The sequence below is a fragment of the Equus przewalskii genome, chromosome 1 (assembly GCF_037783145.1).
Source record: "Equus przewalskii isolate Varuska chromosome 1, EquPr2, whole genome shotgun sequence".
Classification (NCBI taxonomy): Eukaryota; Metazoa; Chordata; class Mammalia; order Perissodactyla; family Equidae; genus Equus; species Equus przewalskii.
In genome coordinates, this window is record NC_091831.1 from 135,924,806 (window position 1) to 135,942,648 (window position 17,843).

The 17,843-nt window shown below is 38.1% G+C and overlaps 2 protein-coding genes across 9 annotated transcripts in view; one reads left to right on the top strand and one right to left on the bottom strand.

Moving 5' to 3' along the window:
- Positions 1-1,660: 1,660 nt before the first annotated feature.
- On the bottom strand, positions 1,661-12,356 carry PIERCE2 (piercer of microtubule wall 2). The gene is made up of 2 exons (XM_008542980.2): positions 12,243-12,356; positions 1,661-2,159 (listed from the first exon to the last, which is right to left on the bottom strand). Exons 1-2 carry the CDS (start codon positions 12,258-12,260, stop codon positions 1,812-1,814), a joined length of 366 nt encoding a protein of 121 aa, XP_008541202.1. The 5' UTR covers positions 12,261-12,356; the 3' UTR covers positions 1,661-1,811.
- A 192-nt stretch (positions 12,357-12,548) lies between these two features.
- CCPG1 (cell cycle progression 1) overlaps positions 12,549-17,843 on the top strand; it is a 38,057-nt gene continuing 32,762 nt past the window's right edge. For 6 of the 8 annotated variants that reach the window (XM_008542976.2, XM_070579607.1, XM_070579583.1 and 3 more), the window contains exon 1: positions 12,692-12,825. The gene's annotated coding sequence lies outside the window, so the exon portion shown is untranslated. Of the gene's footprint in view, positions 12,826-17,843 lie in introns of all 8 variants that reach the window. The other 2 variants (XM_070579630.1, XM_070579689.1) reach the window with 1 other exon arrangement.

Sequence of the window (17,843 nt, forward strand, 5' to 3'; positions counted from 1 at the left end):
CACATTTTGGGCTTTTTGGAAGAATTTCATGAGAGTGTAGAGTTTGAGCTATTTCCACACATCAAGCTGTTTTTGTAAATAGAAGATCCAACTTTTTTTTTAACTTTTAATTTGCCATTTTAATCTTTTTTTTTTTTTTGGGGGGGTGAGGAAGATTAGCTCTGAGCTACCATCGTGCCCGTCTTCCTCTACTTTATATGTGGGACGCCTACCACAGCATGGCTTAATAAGCAGTGCATAGGTCAGTGCCTGGGATCCTAACCTGCAAACTCCAGGCCGCTGAAGTGGAGTGTGTGAACTTAACCACTATGCCACTGGGCCCGCTCAAAGATCCAACTTTTCTGATCTCCTAGTGACTCACAAAATTATTTCTAATTAACATTAATATCCTGAACCTGAAACCAATAAGGAAAAATAAGAACAGTGATTTTTTTTTCAGTGAGGTACCCAGACCCAAGTGAATGGGTGGTTTCAACAGCTGGCAACTGAAATAAATCTGTATATACAGTGGAATTACAGACTTTGAAGAATTGTATAGCTTATCATCCACCACTGCTCACATTCTATGTTAAAGATATATCAGGGGCCAGCCCAGTGGCGCAGTGGTTAAGTTCACACATTCCGCTTTAGCGGCTCTGGGTTCACTGGTTTGGATCCCAGGTGCGGACCTAGCACCACCTGTCAAGCCATGCTGTGACAGGCGTCCCCACCTATAAAGTAGAGGAAGATGGGCACAGATGTTAGCTCAGGGCCAGTCTTTCTTAGCAAAAAAGAGGTGGATTGGTGACAGATGGTACCTCAGGGCTAATCTTCCTCAAAAAAAAAGATATCACATTAATTGCATTTATAAAAATATACCACATTTTCTCACATCTTTGCACTTTTATACTTATCATTTCTTCTCCTTGGACTGACTTTCCTTTGATTTGGTTTTACCTTCTCCAGGTTATTTACCCTGATCTTCTTGGTCTCAATTTGAGCAATTCTGTCTCTGTGTCTGTATACTTTACGTTACATAAACTATCACTTGTTATTAAGTTGCTAATCTCATTTCCCCCAAAATATTGTTCACTGAAACCATAAAAGAACTATCTTTTATTTGTGTTCCATTTTTATAGCATAGTGCCTGCCATTCATTGCTAAATGAATGAATGAATAATGTCCTATCTTCCACCAGCCTAGCAGTGGGAACTAACATTCCCCCAGAACTAACAGTCTAAGCCATTAGTTGAAATACAGAAAAGTGGGAAATTACTGGTCAGAATCTTCCTTAATTCAACTTTTTTCTTAGAGCTCCTGTGTTCCTTTGTTTTGATAAATCTACTCGGTAGACAACTGAGATCCTGACAGCCTTTTGAAGCTTTTGGAGTACACATACTAAAGAAAGATAAAATGTACTAAAATGCTTTCCAGCTTTTATTTTGCTATTTTGAACACTTTTTTTTTTTTTTTTTTGCTGAGGAAGGTTAGCCCTGAGCTAACATCTGTGCCAATCTTCCTCCTCTTTATATGTGGCTCACCACCACAGCATGGCTGACGAGTGGTGTAGGTCTGCGCTTGGGATCTGAAACTGTGAACCCAGACCACCGAATCGAGTACACCAAACTTAACCACTACGTGACAGGGCCAGGCCCTTGAACACATTTTATTTAAGAAGTCACTGTCATTCAGTTATCAGTTGAAAGGCTTTATTTCGTTAAGGTATTTTAAAAAATTAAGTCATTTTATATTTCAAATTAGGTATTCTAGCCTTAGATTTCAAACTCATTTTTGCTGAGTATATTCTCTCTTAAATACACAAAGGAACATATTCATAGAGTATGTTGAAAATTAGGAAAATCAAGGGTTCTGGTTCTGTCAGGTGCAGTGTTCAGAGTGTTATTTTGATAAAATCCCGTAGCTCTGATATGGCTTGAAAATACTTGCTCCTTTGGACTATAAATGCAAGGACAAAACTGTGGCATAGGTAAGAATTCACCATAACTACCTGAATTGGTTTTATACATAATCATCGTAGGTTTTGATAGGGAGGTAGCCGTATGGAGTGTCTTTGGGTCCAACATACATGAAAACACAGGGTTGCCGGGGTTCACACAAGGAGGCAGTTGTTCAGCTTTCATTTCTGTGTCTGAATTTGAAGCTGAATTACTTTTCTTATCCTAAAATATAAACACATAAAATCATTCTCAATTATAAAGTTCTGAAAAAAACATAATTATTTAAACCTAGCCCCAAGCCTGTCATACACTACTCACAAAAATTAACTTAAAATGTATTAAAGACTTAAAGGTAAGACCTGAAACTGTAAAATTCCTAGAAGAGGGGCTGGCCCCGTGGCCGAGTGCTTAAGTTCTCGCGCTCTGCTGCAGGCAGCCCAGGGTTTCATTGGTTGGAATCCCGGGCGCTGACATGGCACTGCTCATCAAACCATGCTGAGGCAGCGTCCCACATGCCACAACTAGAAGGACCCACAATGAAGAATATACAACTGTGTACCGGGGGGCTGTGGGGAGAAAAAGGAAAAAAAATAAAAAATAAAAAAAAAATTCCTAGAAGAAACAAAAATCAACAAATGTGACTACATCAAACTGAAAAGCTTCTGCAGAGCTTAAGAAACAACAGAATGAAGAGGCAACCTATGGAATGGGAGAAAATATTTGCAAACTATATATCAGATAAGTGGTTAACATCAAAAATATCGGAAGAACTCATAACTCAATAGCAAAACAAAAATTCCAATTAAATACTGGGCAGAAGATCTGAACAGACATTTTCCCAAAGAAGACATACAAATGGGCCATAGGTACATGAAAAGGTGCTCAGTAACACTAATCATCAGGGAAACGCAAATCTAAATCACAGGGAGCTATCACCTCACACCTGTAGAATGGTTATTATCAAAAAGTCAAGAGATAACTGTCAGGGAGGCTGCCGAGAAAAGGGAACCCTTAAGGACCCTTGTTGGGAATGTAAATTGGTACAGCCACTATGGACAACAGTATGGAAGTTCCTCACAAAGTTAAAAATAGAACTACCATATGACCCACCAGTTCCATTTCTGGGTATATATCCAAAGGAAATGAAATCACTATCTCGAAGACATGTCTGCACTCCCATGTTCATTGCAGTATTATTCAGAATAGCTAAGATATGGAAACAACCTAAGTGTTCATTCGTGGATGGATGGATAAAGATGTGTATATATATATACACACACATATATGTATATACAAAATGGAATATATTCAGCTATAAAAAAGAAGGAAATCCTGCCATTTGTGACAACATGGATGGACCTTGAGGCCCATACTAAGTGAAATAAGTCAGACAGAGAAAGACAAATACTGTATGATCTCACATATATATAGAATCTAAAAAAAAAGGGAAAAAAAGCCAAATTCATAGAAATGGTAGAATGGTGGTTGCCAGGATCTAGGGGGTGGGTGAAATGGAGAGATGATGGTCAAAGGGTACAAACTTCCAATTATAAGAAGTTCTGAGGATGTAATGTACAGCGTGGTAACTGTAGTTAACAATACTGTATTGTATACTTGAAAGTTGCTAAAAGAGTGGATTTTAAATGTTCTCACCACACACAAAAAAATTGTAATTATGTGAGGTAATGTATGCGTTAACCTTATTGTGGTAATCATTTTACAATATATACTTAGATCTAATCATCACATTGTACACCTTAAACTTACACAATGCTATATGTCAATTATTTCTCAATAAATAATAAAGCTGGAAAACCAAAAGAAAACAAAAAACTTAGCCCCATCCAGTCCGTTTTTCAGGAATCCTATTCTCTTGAGATAAATGACATACATCTATACAGAGCAAACTAATCAAAAGTATGTGTGAGATAGCTTTTTAAAACCTTATACTGGAACTATGAGAATTTATAAAAACATTTATAAATCATAGAGAAATCTGCAATAAGTCGTAGTTAGAAGAGATGTACAGCTGAATTTTAGAGTGACAAGGAAACAAGACAAACATTCAGGGATCTTAGCCCTGTAGGGGATAGCCACTAAGCAAACAATTACATAACTAACTGAATAATTACGATTGTACTAAGTGTTATCAAGAAAAAAATACAAGATATTTATGAAGACATATAGGGGATTCTAACCTAGTGTGAGGGGCTAAGGAAGACCAGTCTGGTGAAGTGTCATTGAATCTAAGACTGGAAGACTTCAAAGGAAAAGATAGAGTTGGGAACAAAGAAAAAGTCAGTGTGGCCAAAGTCTAGTTAGAGTGAAAATGGCTTGAGATGAGACTAGAGGCAGGGGCTGGATTCTGCAGGGTCTTACTGACATCACTTTTAGGGAGATTACTTTGGCTGCTGTCAGGGCCTTGAATGGATGTGGAGAGGAGCTATAGTAGTCCATGGGACGGATGATGATTTATAGTAGGGTGATGGCAAAGAGAGTCAAGTAAACACATTTGAAACATATTTTGGAAGTAGAATTCACAGGACCTGGTGATTGATTGGATGTGAGTGGTGAGAAATAGGGACAGATCAAAGAAGACCCTACGTTTCTGGACAAACATATGGGTAGATGGTGGTGCCATTAACTACAGTTTAACATGTAAATTAAATTTATATATATACATAAAATAAATTTAGTAAATACATAAAATATAAGCAATTTGGCTATTTGGGGAGAGAGGAAGCAAGGTATTAAAAAGAATGGATACAGAAGTGCATATAGCTTTCTAGCATATGCATATAATGTGCTTTGTCCTTAGTAAAGTCAAGTCTATAAAGAACATCAACCTTCAATAATGAAGATGAAAGAATTCAAATGGATCAAACTATATAGACCTTATATATCAATCATTCACTCATTCAACAAATACTTACTGAGAGTATCTACTGTGTGCCAGGTGTTGTTAGATACTGAGAATACGGCGATGAACAATATAAAGTTCCTAGAGCTTACATTTTATTATATAAAAGACAAAAACCTAGGAAACCAGCTCAGTAATGTTGGGAAATTGGCTAGTTATTTTTTAAAATGTAGGTCTTCACCTTCAAGTATTATCAAAATAAATTTCAGATGAATTAATTAAATACTGATTTAAAATCACATTTTAGAAAAACTAGAAATTCAGAGGAAGGTATTTTAACCCTTGAGAAAGGAAGACATTATAAATTTAAAAGTTACAAAAGAAATTATAAAGGAAAAGATTGATGCATTTAACGCTCTAATCTATACATGAAAATACAGTTAACCAAAATTAAAAGGTAGACTACAGACTGGGAATGCTACCTAGAAAGAATGACAGAGGATTACTATGTTTACCTCATAAGAGTCTTTTTTATTCCTACATAAAAAGTAAGCAAAATACTGCAATTCTGATAAAGCAAAGATAATTAACATTCTATTCTCAAAGGTAAAATATATCTAGGTAGGAAACATATGGTATTTTTTAAAATGTAGATGAAAACCACAGGGAGTGTTTTATAAAAAAATCTGAGGGGCTGGCCCAGTGGTGCAGTGGTTAAGTGTGCATGTTCTGCTTCGGGGACCCGGGGTTTCCCAGTTCGGATCCCAGGTGTGGACCAGGCACCGCTAGGCAAGCCATGATGTGGTAGGCGTCCCACAAATAAAGTAGAGGAAGATGGGAACGGATTTTAGCTCAGGGCCAGCCTTCCTCAGCAAAAAGAGGAGGATTGGCAGCAGATGTTATCTCAGGGCTAATCTTCCTCAAAAAAAAAAAAAAATCTGAGACCCAATTTTGGCAATGAAATAGCACTTTGCATTGATAATTACTAGGTAAATTAATATAACCCCATTTTAAAAAAATAACACAATGCATTACAAACTTTAAAATGTTCAAGATTTTGAATCCTGAAATTTTAGTTTTGAAATCTATCCTAAGAAAATTAATTGCAGAAAAAATCTACAGCATTACTTACAAAAGACTTGAAAGGTGTACTGATTAGATGGATATTTTAATTATATTGTTTATGCCAAAAATACTAATAAAGTACTTGAAAATAGTTTCTTAAATAGTTTTTTCCTCAACCTTACATTGATGTAGATAAATATTAATCCAGTCCTGGTTTAATTATCTTGGAATAATTACAACCTGATGGGGGGGGGGTCCCTAAAGTTCTGTTACTATGAATAGATGTTTCATTTAATAAACTTCACCTGGAGATTGTATTATATTGCTTAATTTTTTCTGAAAGACTTGCAATGGTTAATCCTTTATAAACTTGTCTATGCAAAAATAATCAATAACCATTCTATAGATAAGAGATAAGGTGAGTTTTACTTGAGCCAAACGGAGTATTATCACCCAGGAAGGCCTTTTCCATAAAGGAAGAAAGCATTCAGAAGAAGCATGGTTTGCAGTACAATTTTATATATTTTTAGAACAAAGAACATACATTAAACATGCCCAGGATACATATTCATGAAAGTTTCAAAGACGTATTCAGTTGCAAATTAGCAGGTCAACATGCCACTGATGTTGGGAAAGGGACTAATATGGGCATTACCAATAGGGCATAGGAGGGGAAGTATGCATTCTTATCTTGAGAGCCATTCTTTAATAGTTAAAGCAGATGCACAATGTATGTTTGATAGGCCAAACTCAGGCTTTTTTAGTTCAAGCTGAATCAGTCTTGGATATGAATAGTTACTCCATATACTTCAATATGTGAAAATCTCGTCAAACTCAATTTCATTTGTGTTTCTGGTTGGGAAAATCATAAATATAAGTAAGAACATTTATACATATATATTGTCTTATATCTACTTGTGTTTTAAATGTACTTGTGGCTGGTTATAATCTTGAAAAATAAAAAGGTGCTATGAGTTGAAATGGACCTGAGCTAAAATGTTTTCCCCATAAACACATTCCTAAAGTCTTGTTTTTCATTTAAAACTGCCATTAAACCATATTCAATGAACTCTTCAGTCAACTAGTAATGTTTACTTGAACAATGCCTTTAATAAACTCTTCGAAAGTATTTTTCTGTGAAAAGGGACTTTAAAAATATGAATCAAGTATAGTGAAAAGAACTTGTAGTTAGGAGACCCAGGTTCTGGTCCTACATTGTTGAGAATGTGAACTTGGGTAAATCAGATTCTCCAAACCCCAGTTGTCTGTGTGTAAAACAAGGGAGCCTGGATTATTTGTCTGCTCAAATCTCTTCTACTCACTCCATTTCTTCCATAGAATTTATAAAGTTTGTAAGCTTATACAGTTTATGTATATAGTATATAAAAAATATATATATTATATACTATATTTAGTATAGAAAATGAGGTAATCCTGATACTGAACCTCTTAATCTCGAGTTCATGTGCCCAGTGCACAGTAAGTCAAACAGTGAGACATCCGTGCTTGGAGATGGAGAAAGGTTTATTTGAATTGGACAAAATGAGAAGGCAGGAGGATAGGTTTTCTCAAATCTGCCTTCACAAGAGAAGAAAGCAGGAGATTTTTTAGAGCTAAGGGACTTGGCAGGAGTTTCAGAGAAACAAAGGGGTAATCTGTGTTTCTATCACTCAAAGAAGCCCTTGGGCAATGTGACTTCTGGGTGTCAAAGGCAACTAGGGGCTGGTTATCCGGGGATCTAACTTCCTTGAAGGCATTTTTTTCTTCTGTAAAAGCTCATCAATCCTTGTGGCCTTGAGTCACCCCTCAGTTTAAACAAGAAAACAGCAAATTGACAAGATTAACTTCTTTTCATTTATGTCTGTGTTGGGAACAAGGTTGAAAGGTAATCTTATTGAATATTTCCAGTAACCCTCAGGTACCTGGCTTCAGTACCATACTGCATATTCTATGTTCTCACGTTTTGCCTTATTTTAATGACAATCATAAGGCAAAGAAACTTTTCAGCGGGCTTCTTTAAATGTTTTTGAGAACTCTTGTGGGTCACTTGATGGCTTTTTGAAAATCCAATCCAAGAATACTTTTCTGCTGCTGTTTTTCCACAAGAGGAAAAAGCCTTTTTCTTATTTTAAATTTCCTATTGGAAACGCCAGTGTTAGAGATGACATTGCTAGTCTTTTTTTGTTTTTTTGCTGCTGCTCTCCAGGTAACTATCCATTTTTGCAAAAACTGACATTGTAATTTACAGAGGCTTTAAATGTTTAGTTTTTTTCTATTGTCTTCATATCTTGATCTGAGAGCCTTTAATCTTTTGCCTCAGAAAAACCTCATTGGTCAGTTCTTGGGAATAAGACCATTATTTTATGAATATCTATCTTGTTAGAAAACCAGGGGGCCAGCCTGGTGGTACAGCCGTTAAGTTCTCATGTTCCGATTGAGTGGCCTGGGATTCAGCGGCCCGGATCCCAGGTGCGGACATGGCACCGCTTGGCAAGCCATGCTGTGGTAGGCCTCCCACATATAAAGTAGAGGAAGATGGGCACAGATGTTAGCTCAGGGCCAGTCTTCCTCAGCAAAAAAGAGGAGGATTGGCAGCAGATGTTAGCTCAGGGCTAATCTTCCCCCCCCAAAAAAAAATCATAAAAAAAAAGGAAGAAAAAAAACTCTAGCTATTCACTGACCCAGGCACCTTTATGGCCTACTTCATTCCTTTGACCTTGCTAATCAGAAACAAAATCTTGGTAATACTAACACTGAGAGGTTATCTGAAACTAGAAGTTCTTTCTCCATGTTCTCTAGTGCAGCATTTCTCTTACTTTTATGTACATATGAAATACCCAGAAATCTGGTTAAAATGTAGATTTCTGTCTTAGCTCTGGGGTGAGCCAAGATTTTGCATTTCCAGCAAAGTCCCAGGTGATGCTCATGCTGCTGATTCCTGGATCACACTGTGAGTACTAGGCTACCCACTTGTTATGAAAGATGTGGGTAAGCTGTGGTCAGGAGTTAGAGAGGTCTTTGAGAGGCAGGCTATGGAGTGTGAGGCTATGAGAGAAGGAGGGCCATCGGGCCAGGTACATGACACCTGCATGGATTATACAAGAACACGTGAAGCAGACTAATGGGGAAATTTGTATTTGTTTACCTCCTGGTCTAAGAGTCATAAAAAGCACATAGGTGTCGTCAGTTCTGGGTTCTGATGTTGGCAGTGGTAATAGCTGTGTGACTTTGATGAAATTATTTTACAAGGATTCAAGTTCCTTGTCCTATAAATATAAAACAAAGGAGATGGATTAGATGGTTTTGTTTCCTAATCTGAGGATTCAGATATCAGGGCTCTCCAAATGTAACAATAGGAAAGTGATTTTTTATCTGAAAAGCATAAAGGAAAGTGTATATTTTCTTGTGATAAGGCCCTTAATACAATGCACTCTGTGGTGTCCATGTAGGCCAAAAATTTTGATAGTTAAAAAAAACAAACCTGGGGTCAGCCCCGTGGTGCACCGGGTAAGTTCGCATGTTCCATTTCAGCGGCCTAGGGTTTGCCAGTTCAGATCCTGGGTGTGACATGGCACCAATTGTTGAGCCATGCTGTGGTAGGCGTCCCACATATAAAGTAGAGGAAGATGGGCATGGATGTTAGCTCAGGGCCAGTCTTCCTCAGCAAAAAGAGGAGGATTGGTGGCAGATGTTAGCTCAGGGCTGATCTTCCTCAAAACAAAAACAAAAACAAAAAGAAAATTTGGCAACTTTTGGAATACTTAAGATCTGAGTCCTTCCAGATCAGAAATTATATTATTATATCTATCCTCATAGTGTTTGGCAGGGTGCTATAACTCTGACTTTTTCATGTTGAATTAAAGAGAAGATTGTTTATATACAATAAAGTTTTTTTCCTTCAAAACTCTACAGTAGCTTCTTGTAATTCATCAGGCTGAGACCCTTTAAGAAATCCTTAAACTAGCAAATACAATCTCAGTTTCTCCAATTCTAAAATGGAGATAAGAATATTTACTGAGTTGTGTCAGGTTTAAGTGAGGACAGGCCTTTTTGAGTTTCAAATTTGGGTCAGGTTAGTTAGGTTCCTCTTTAGCATAACCCAGCTCACCCTGAATTCCTGGGTTATTCTACTTGACATCTCAGCAAAGTTAAGTTTTCCAATGTCAGGAACCTATTTGTTTTAAAATCTTGAGTTCATATTTGCAAATGTGAAGTATTTAGTCCACTTTCTTTCTGTCTTTTTTTTTTGCTTTGTTCAGATTTAAATGATTATCAATATGGTTGGAGTAGCACAAGGCAGGAACTGTGACCTAGGTTCCAATCCTTTATCATCATTTCATCTTTGTTTATATATTGTCTGTAAAATTGGTAAAAAAAAAAATCTGCCATAGTTCCTGTGGTCGTGGAGATAAAATGAAAGAAAATCGGATGTAAACGATAAATTGTTATATAAATGGAATCAATTTTTACCATCTTTTTTTGCAGGTTTACCTCAGTGCATATGTATGATCTTACAGAATTCAGTTCTGAAATATATAGGTTAATGCTACTTTATATTAGTATACTACAATTTACTAATACTCATAATCTTGTAGGAAGCTGGCAAAGCTGGAAGCAGAACTCATCAGAACTTGCTATTTATTTATTTATTTATTTTGAGGAAGATTAGCCCTGAGGTAACATCTGTCACCAATCCTCCTCTTTTTGCTGAGGAAGACTGGCCCTGAGCTAACATCCATGCCCATCTTCCTCTACTTTATACGTGGGATGCCTGCCACAGCATGGCTTGTGAAGCGGTGCCATGTCCACACCTGAGATCCAAACCAGTGAACCCCGGCTGCTGAAGCAGAACGTGCACACTTAACCACTGGGCCACCGGGCCGGCCCTATTTATTCTTTTTGACACTGCCTATTAATGTGTTTTAAATATCAAGAGCACAGACATTGGATAAGTCACCAGAATCCTATGGTATCTCGATGGGTTAGCTTTTCTCAAAATGTCTGTTTCCTCAGGACAGGGAAGCCTTCTTAGGTGGGAAGTGGTTGCCCTGTGACTTGTGGGGAAAAGTGCCAACTCTAACTTACTTTATGGACACCCAGTCAGGTGTCCTCAGAGCAACCTCAGCCACAGGGGACTTTCCTTCATCAAATCTCCCTCTACAGCTGGCTCTAAAATTCTGATTGGCTTTGGCTCAAAATGTAATACAGTGAACCAAATCTAGTCAAAATAAAAGACAAATTAGCTGATAAATTTTGTTAGCATAATTTGTACCACATAATCTGGAAAAGTTAGTGTCTACCTAAATCTTTTAGACCTCCAGGATAATTCACAAATGTTTATAAACTTAGAAACAAAATACCCATTGCTTTTACTTTATGTCATAGGCCCTCAGTGCCATTTTCTTATTTGGGCTTCACCCTGTTCAAATCTGATATTCTTAAAATGTAGAGTTCAAACTAGATACAATTAAAAACAAAACAAAACAGACTAATGCAAATAATAAATAGGATTATTCTAAATTTTCTGCCAGGTTACACATTGGGTCAGCAACTGTTTAGTTAAGGATAAAAAGGTTAATTAAAATTGTAAATGATTCTCTTAAAATTGATTGTCTTAATTAGCCTGTGAAGTGCCTTGAAAAGAATATAAATCTACAAATATATGGTATTAGTTTTCTTACTAATTTAATTTTCAGGCTCTCCTAGAATTAGAGAAATCCAAGACACTTTGACTTTTCAAAGTCCTTCGTTATAAACACATTTTTTAAAAGATAAATAAAAACAAGCCATTGAAATAATAAAAATGCCCATTGCGGAAGCTGTAATTATAAAATTAAGAATCGTTTTTTCTTTGTAGGTGTTGTGCCACAGTTGATGTTAACTATAGGAACACCAAAAGCAAAAACAACCTACGAGTCTAATTTTGAGGCACCGTTTTGTTTCGGCTCAGGCCCACCGTCGTCCTTGTTAATGTTGTCTTTTTCTGCCGTAATTAGAGGACAGAGAATTAAATCTTAACTTTCCACTGTTTCCAGCAAAAGTGAGTATACATGCAATATATTCTTTTTGGGGGGCTCATATCCTTTTTTGAACAAGGCATAATGTAAAAAAAAATCTAAAATTAACAAGGTACGTTTTTCTTGTTCAAAGCTATCACTGCACAGTTTGCAAAGGGGTACAAGTTGCATACCATCCCTAATCATTTTTATACCTTCAGAGGCAATTCTGGCTTAATGCAAGGCATATTTACATGCTTTAGCCCAGTGGTTGCCTAGAAAGGTGTTTTTTGGGGGTGGGGTAGGTGGGAGTGCGGGGTGACCCCAAATTTATAGCAAAGAGTGCCCACGGTCAAAAACATCCAGCCCTCTGTCCAAACCCACCCCGTCGTACTCGGTCATTCTCGATATCTTCTTTATTTTTTCGGCAACCGCAGTCTTTTCCTTTAGCGGATGGCAAGAAAGCCAGCGAGCGCCCGGGAGACGCCCGGCCTCTTTACTACACTCAATCAAAGCAACAAAGAGAAGGCGAACCGTCAGCTGGATCAGGGTGTATAAACTAATCCGCCTAATTCAGGGAGTAGTCCTTCAGGGTGAAACCGCGAAGCTTTCGAGTGGTTGTAGCAGCCCGTCTCCATAGCAACCATCCGCGGCGCCTCTTCAGCGCCGGAGCCCGGATGTTGTGAGGATCGCGGCCGCCAGGCCCGGCTTCCTGCAGCCTCCCCGCGGCGGGCTGCGCTCCTCTTCGGGAGTCGTAGTTCTTCCCTCAGCCGCCGGCGGACATGAGGCGCGTACTGGACTACGAGTTCCGGCATGCGCTGCGGCGCCCCGCCGGCCGCCGCCTCCCGGCTGCGGACGCCCGCGAGCAGGTTGTTGTTTTTATGAGAGGCGTCACCGAGCCTGGAGCTGTGACCGCCGCCACCGCGACAGCCGGCACAGTCGGGCGGAGGTGGCGCTGCCCCTGCAGGTACGGCCCCGGACGAACCTGGAACCCGGGAGAGGAGTCGTGGCCGACTGTCGGGGCCCTGGCCGGTATCCGCGACTCAGCCGCCTGGCGGAGGCAGTCGCAGGATCTCCTCTGAGGCGGGGGCTGCTCGGGCCGGGGCTTGACCCCTGGCGCCTGCGATTGCGGCCGCACGGGTGGCCTCCCCGGAACGCGAGTCTGCAGCCCCGGCGGCCCGAGCCGGACCCTGAGGAGTCTGGTTGGGCGATCCTGAAGCTTCCGACCCACGCGTGCAGACCGGAGCGGTGATCTGGGGGTGTCGGGGTTCTGACGGCCCGGGGGACGGACCCGCCTTCCTTCACCGGGCTGGCTTGGGGCGCTTCTCGGTTCTGATTGATGAGAATCCATATGGTAAGATGTTATGTGCGTCACTCTGCCGGGGTTTCAGCCGGCCCGTCTTTTTTGGTGACGTTGAAGCCCCGTGATGCCAGGAATAGAAAGATTAAATAATGGAGCTGAGATTTCTCCTCGTACGCCAGCCTAATAATGATGCAATTCTCCTCCCTATCCTTTCTCCCCTCACCGGTCCCTTTTAGCGTCGGTCTTCCTAATCGATAAGTCCTGCGTAGCAGCTGTGCACACAGTGCCTTATACACGTTACATGTTTATTTTTGTCTAATGAATCCAACTCTTTGCTATTGGGAGCGCCAGTTTTAACGAACTCAGCCAATTAAGATACTTGGTTGAGTGGGTGAAATTTGCACTGCTTCACTCCAGTGTTATTAGAAAACGAAATGCAGCTAGCTTTTAGCTCGAAGAGGTAACTACTTTAGTACTGCGAATTTAGGAGATTTGCCTTCTCCAGTAAGGTCACATCCACTGGACAGTACTTGAAACGTCGCTGTTAGCGCATTATATCTTTGGCTTAGGGTTTGAATCTTCTTAGGCCCCACATTCTCAGGGGGACGTTTTTCACACCTTGGACGCTACTGTGGCTGGTTTACTATTCTTTCCTCAGCTCTGATCATAAAGGGGAAAGAATGGGAGAAATTGAGGGTCTTATTTTAATGCATAATATTTAACCCTTTACCCTAAGGATGGGATTCTAGTGAAGGAAGCCACTAAAAATCATTCTCAAATAATATTGGTGTGGGAAATACTAATTTTTAAATGAAAACAGGTTAGGAAATAGTGTAATTCTGATTTTGTAAACTAAACTATAGAACTAGAAGCGATTGTATATCTATCAGAATAAGACTCAAAGGATAGTCATAGTTATAAAAGTGATCAAGTGGTGTAAATACAAATAGTTTTTTCATTATGGTTTCTGGTATTTTCCAAATTTTCTGTAGAAAAATTTTTTTAAAAAAGATACAGGTGCAGCAATTCCAGTTATGTAGATTCTTTAAATGTTATTTTAAAAAGCAAATAACAACAACAAAAAACACAGGCAGAACCCCTGTTACTGCAATGACAGACTATATGAATAAGAAATATGTGTAGTTATTTGTCGAGAAGGGACAAGAAATGCATTACTTGGACTGGAAAGGAAGAAAGCCCAGATATGACAATAATTCTTAGCATTTATCCATCTCCTCTTATTTTGATCTGTTTTCACTTTGTACAGTAAAATCAAAGACAAAAGTGCTTAGCCTTTCTTCCGTTAAGGTGCTGCAATCTTGATTATTCCTGTAACTCCATCAGGTGACAAAAGATGGGCATATTAATCTTAAAAGATCTGGATATAGCAGAATTTTTTAAATTAATTGTAAGGATTTACCAGTGGAAATAAAGAAGTTAAGCAATTATTATAAAATGGGGCATTTTAAGCTTTTTTTCATTGAATTACTTGGAATACTGTGTTTTATGTGTCTGATATTTTGGATTGTGTTTGTCTTTGTCTTGTTTTCTGTTACGAGTATGTTGGATATGAATGGGTAAGTAGCATATTATTTAGCCCACATTTTTTTTCTGTCATAAAGAGCGAGCCACATGGTTCTTCGATAGGACTATTCTGTGTATTTTTGCAGTTATCAGTCTTGGAAAATTGGGGTTACCTCTACTCCAAGTGTCCATTAACTCTTAATAAAATATCCATTCTGAAGCTTTTTGTTTTTCAAACTGTAGTATTCAGACTTTGTTTTCTTAGCTTGTCTTCTTTGGAGCTTTGCTTCTCTCCTCACATTTCAATTTCTTTTCAGTATTTTCCTCCCTTTAATTTTGTGTATTTTGTGTACTGTGTCAGCTCAATATCTGATTAGATACTTCGGTCCATTTACAGGGCATAAAAAACATTCATCATTGCTTAATCTGATTTACTAACTGGGTTCCGCAGTGTTGTTATCCAGGTTGTGTAATTGTATTCTTATCCAAGTTAAATAAAGATTTTTAAAAATTAGGTGTGAACTGCTAAGATCATAGAATTAATAGTTTCTGACACGTAAAGAATATGGACACAGTCAGGGCCTATTAAGCCCAGAGTATTTTAAAACAGAAAATGCAGACTCATCTAACAATGCAGAACTACTAGAGGCTGAATGTTTTTGTGTTTGTGTGTGGTTAAGTTGAGGAAGTTGCTGTATTGTAAGTGATAACTTACATTTTCAAGACTTTTCTTCCTGGCATTTCTGCAGTTTTGACTAAATTAAAACTGTTAAAATATATGGATCGGTTTCAAAGGTCATGTCTAATGTATTGCACCAGCTAAACTTGAAAAAAACTCTCAATTTGAGTTCTAACATGAGATTTAGCTCTATAATGTGAGGAGGATTGCAACTTATTGCTAAATTTAGGGCTTTTTTTTTTTTTTAAAGGGCATTTAATGTTTGGAAATCTATTTAAGGGTCTGTAGGGTTTTCTGAAGAAAGTATTAGAAAATGAGTAAGCTGAGTTGGAGGTTTTCCTCTCTCATCACAGGAAGTCAGAAATCTAATTTTTCTTCAGTGTTTGTACATAAATCACTATCCTAAAACCTTACTTCTGGTTTCTCTTGCCAGCATGATGAAATGTAGAAAGAGCATTGGATTGGGAGTCAGGATGTTTAATGATGTTGAGCAAGTGATTTCACTTCTGAGTCTCTATTGTTGCCATTTGTACCTTGTAAGTAATAGCCATATGCCTTACTTTTGTGAAGATCAAATCGGGTATGAAAATGACACTGCTTTCTAAGTGGCATAGTGATCTACCCATGCAAAGCATTATTGGCCTGCATAAGTAACATTTACATAAAGCATATTACACATTTTGAAATGTGATGACTTAATGTGAGACATACTTGTGGACTGAGAAGTTTGATGGAAAAAAGTCAAATGGGATCTTCTTTTGATTTTTTGGTAGAACTTTTTGGATTTTTCTAGGTTGAAGGAAACCTGGCCCCTCTCCTGACTGTGACTTTGCACTCTGCTGTGTTAAAAGTCCTGAAACTGCGGTGTGCTTTTATGATTGGGCTTTTAATTTTGGTTTTGATTTGTTTTAATCGCACATTTAAAGTATAAAGAAGCTCAGCAGTCTAACTTAACACTAGGAAGTGGATCTTGTTTTTAGTGTTCTAAAATGATCCTTTAAGTTGATTTCTTGAACTGCCAACATTGAATATGAAATCCCAGGTCCTTGGAGAGATGCAGTGCATGTGTGAGCATTGGTCTTTCAGGGAAAGAAGTAGCTTACAGCTTCGACCCCTTCTTCTGGGGAAGTCAACCCTGCCTGTTACAGCATCTGCCCATTGAGGTTAACCTCAAGTTAGGCTGACATATAGAACATTCAAGTAAAAAAGTCTTTTAGAAACTTGTAAATCAATTCTGAGGAATTTATGAGAGTAAATATAAGTGAAAGTAAAAGGCAAAGAAATATATAATGTATCATGGGTTGGTAATGAGTGCTTATATGATTAGTTGATAACATCTTTCCTAACATTTTGTCTCATATTACTACTAAAAAGAAACAATGGGTGTATCTTTAATTATTCTGTACTTTAAAAAATGGGAAACAGAATAAAAATGTATAAGATTTCTTTGTTTTCCTTCTTTCCAGCTTTTTTTCCCAAATGAAAAGTAGAAGACAGTTGTAAAAAAATTAGGGTGAACTATCCTTTTGTGAAAAGTATGTTCAAAATAAACAAACATATATGATGAATCTAGATTTTTTAAGAAGTAAAAACAAATTATTTTTTAAAAATTTTGAGAATAGAAGAAAACATCAAGCCAGAAACGAGTAGTTCTACTTTTTTGTTTATCCAAAAAAGGGAAAAAGGGGCCGCCAGGGGCTTACGGTTCCCAAGTGAGGGCAGTATGGAGCCTAGTCAAGCTCATAGATTTGGCTCTTTCAGACTTTTCCAAAATTTAAGATATAACAGTCTGGGAAAGTCAGAATTTTTTTCAAAATGAGAATACCTGGTGAAAGGAATATTTCCATACTAACAGGAATCTTAATCCCCCACAGCGTTTTGCATTCATATTGTTTACTCTATTTCAAACTTTTTATCTCAATTATGACATCTTTTAGATTGAGGCAAAAAGGGATGTTTTTATCTTCAAATATGGCAGTAGTTGCTTTTGTTTCCCAATTTGAAGGATGTTACACCATAGAAGGAAACTTGCGAAGAAACTGTATATTGACTCACTGCTTGCAGAATTTGTTTTCTAGATCAAAAAGTTAATTTGCTGTGTGTAACATTATTTCTGCCTCTTTCTGGGCATGGATAAAGTGAAATTACTACTCCTGTTAGATTTTTTTTCCAGATACCTATCTTTAGCGATAGATTTCAGTATTTTAAATGAAATTCCACTCTGTTAGAACTAGGCGAGCCTGCTTACTGTGGATAGGTTATCTTTGTACCCACTTATGTGATGAATATAACCAAGAGGCAGGACAGCTGTTGGACCCACGTCTTGATGCCATAATTGCTGTACCATGGATTCATCAAAGCCATGGGTTATGCTGTCTTTTCTCTAGGGTCAGTTTCCCATAATAGACTTCTGATACCTCAAATAGTAAACATTTTAATCTGACTCCTTAAGTCTTTTAACTTGTCTTGAAGAAACTGG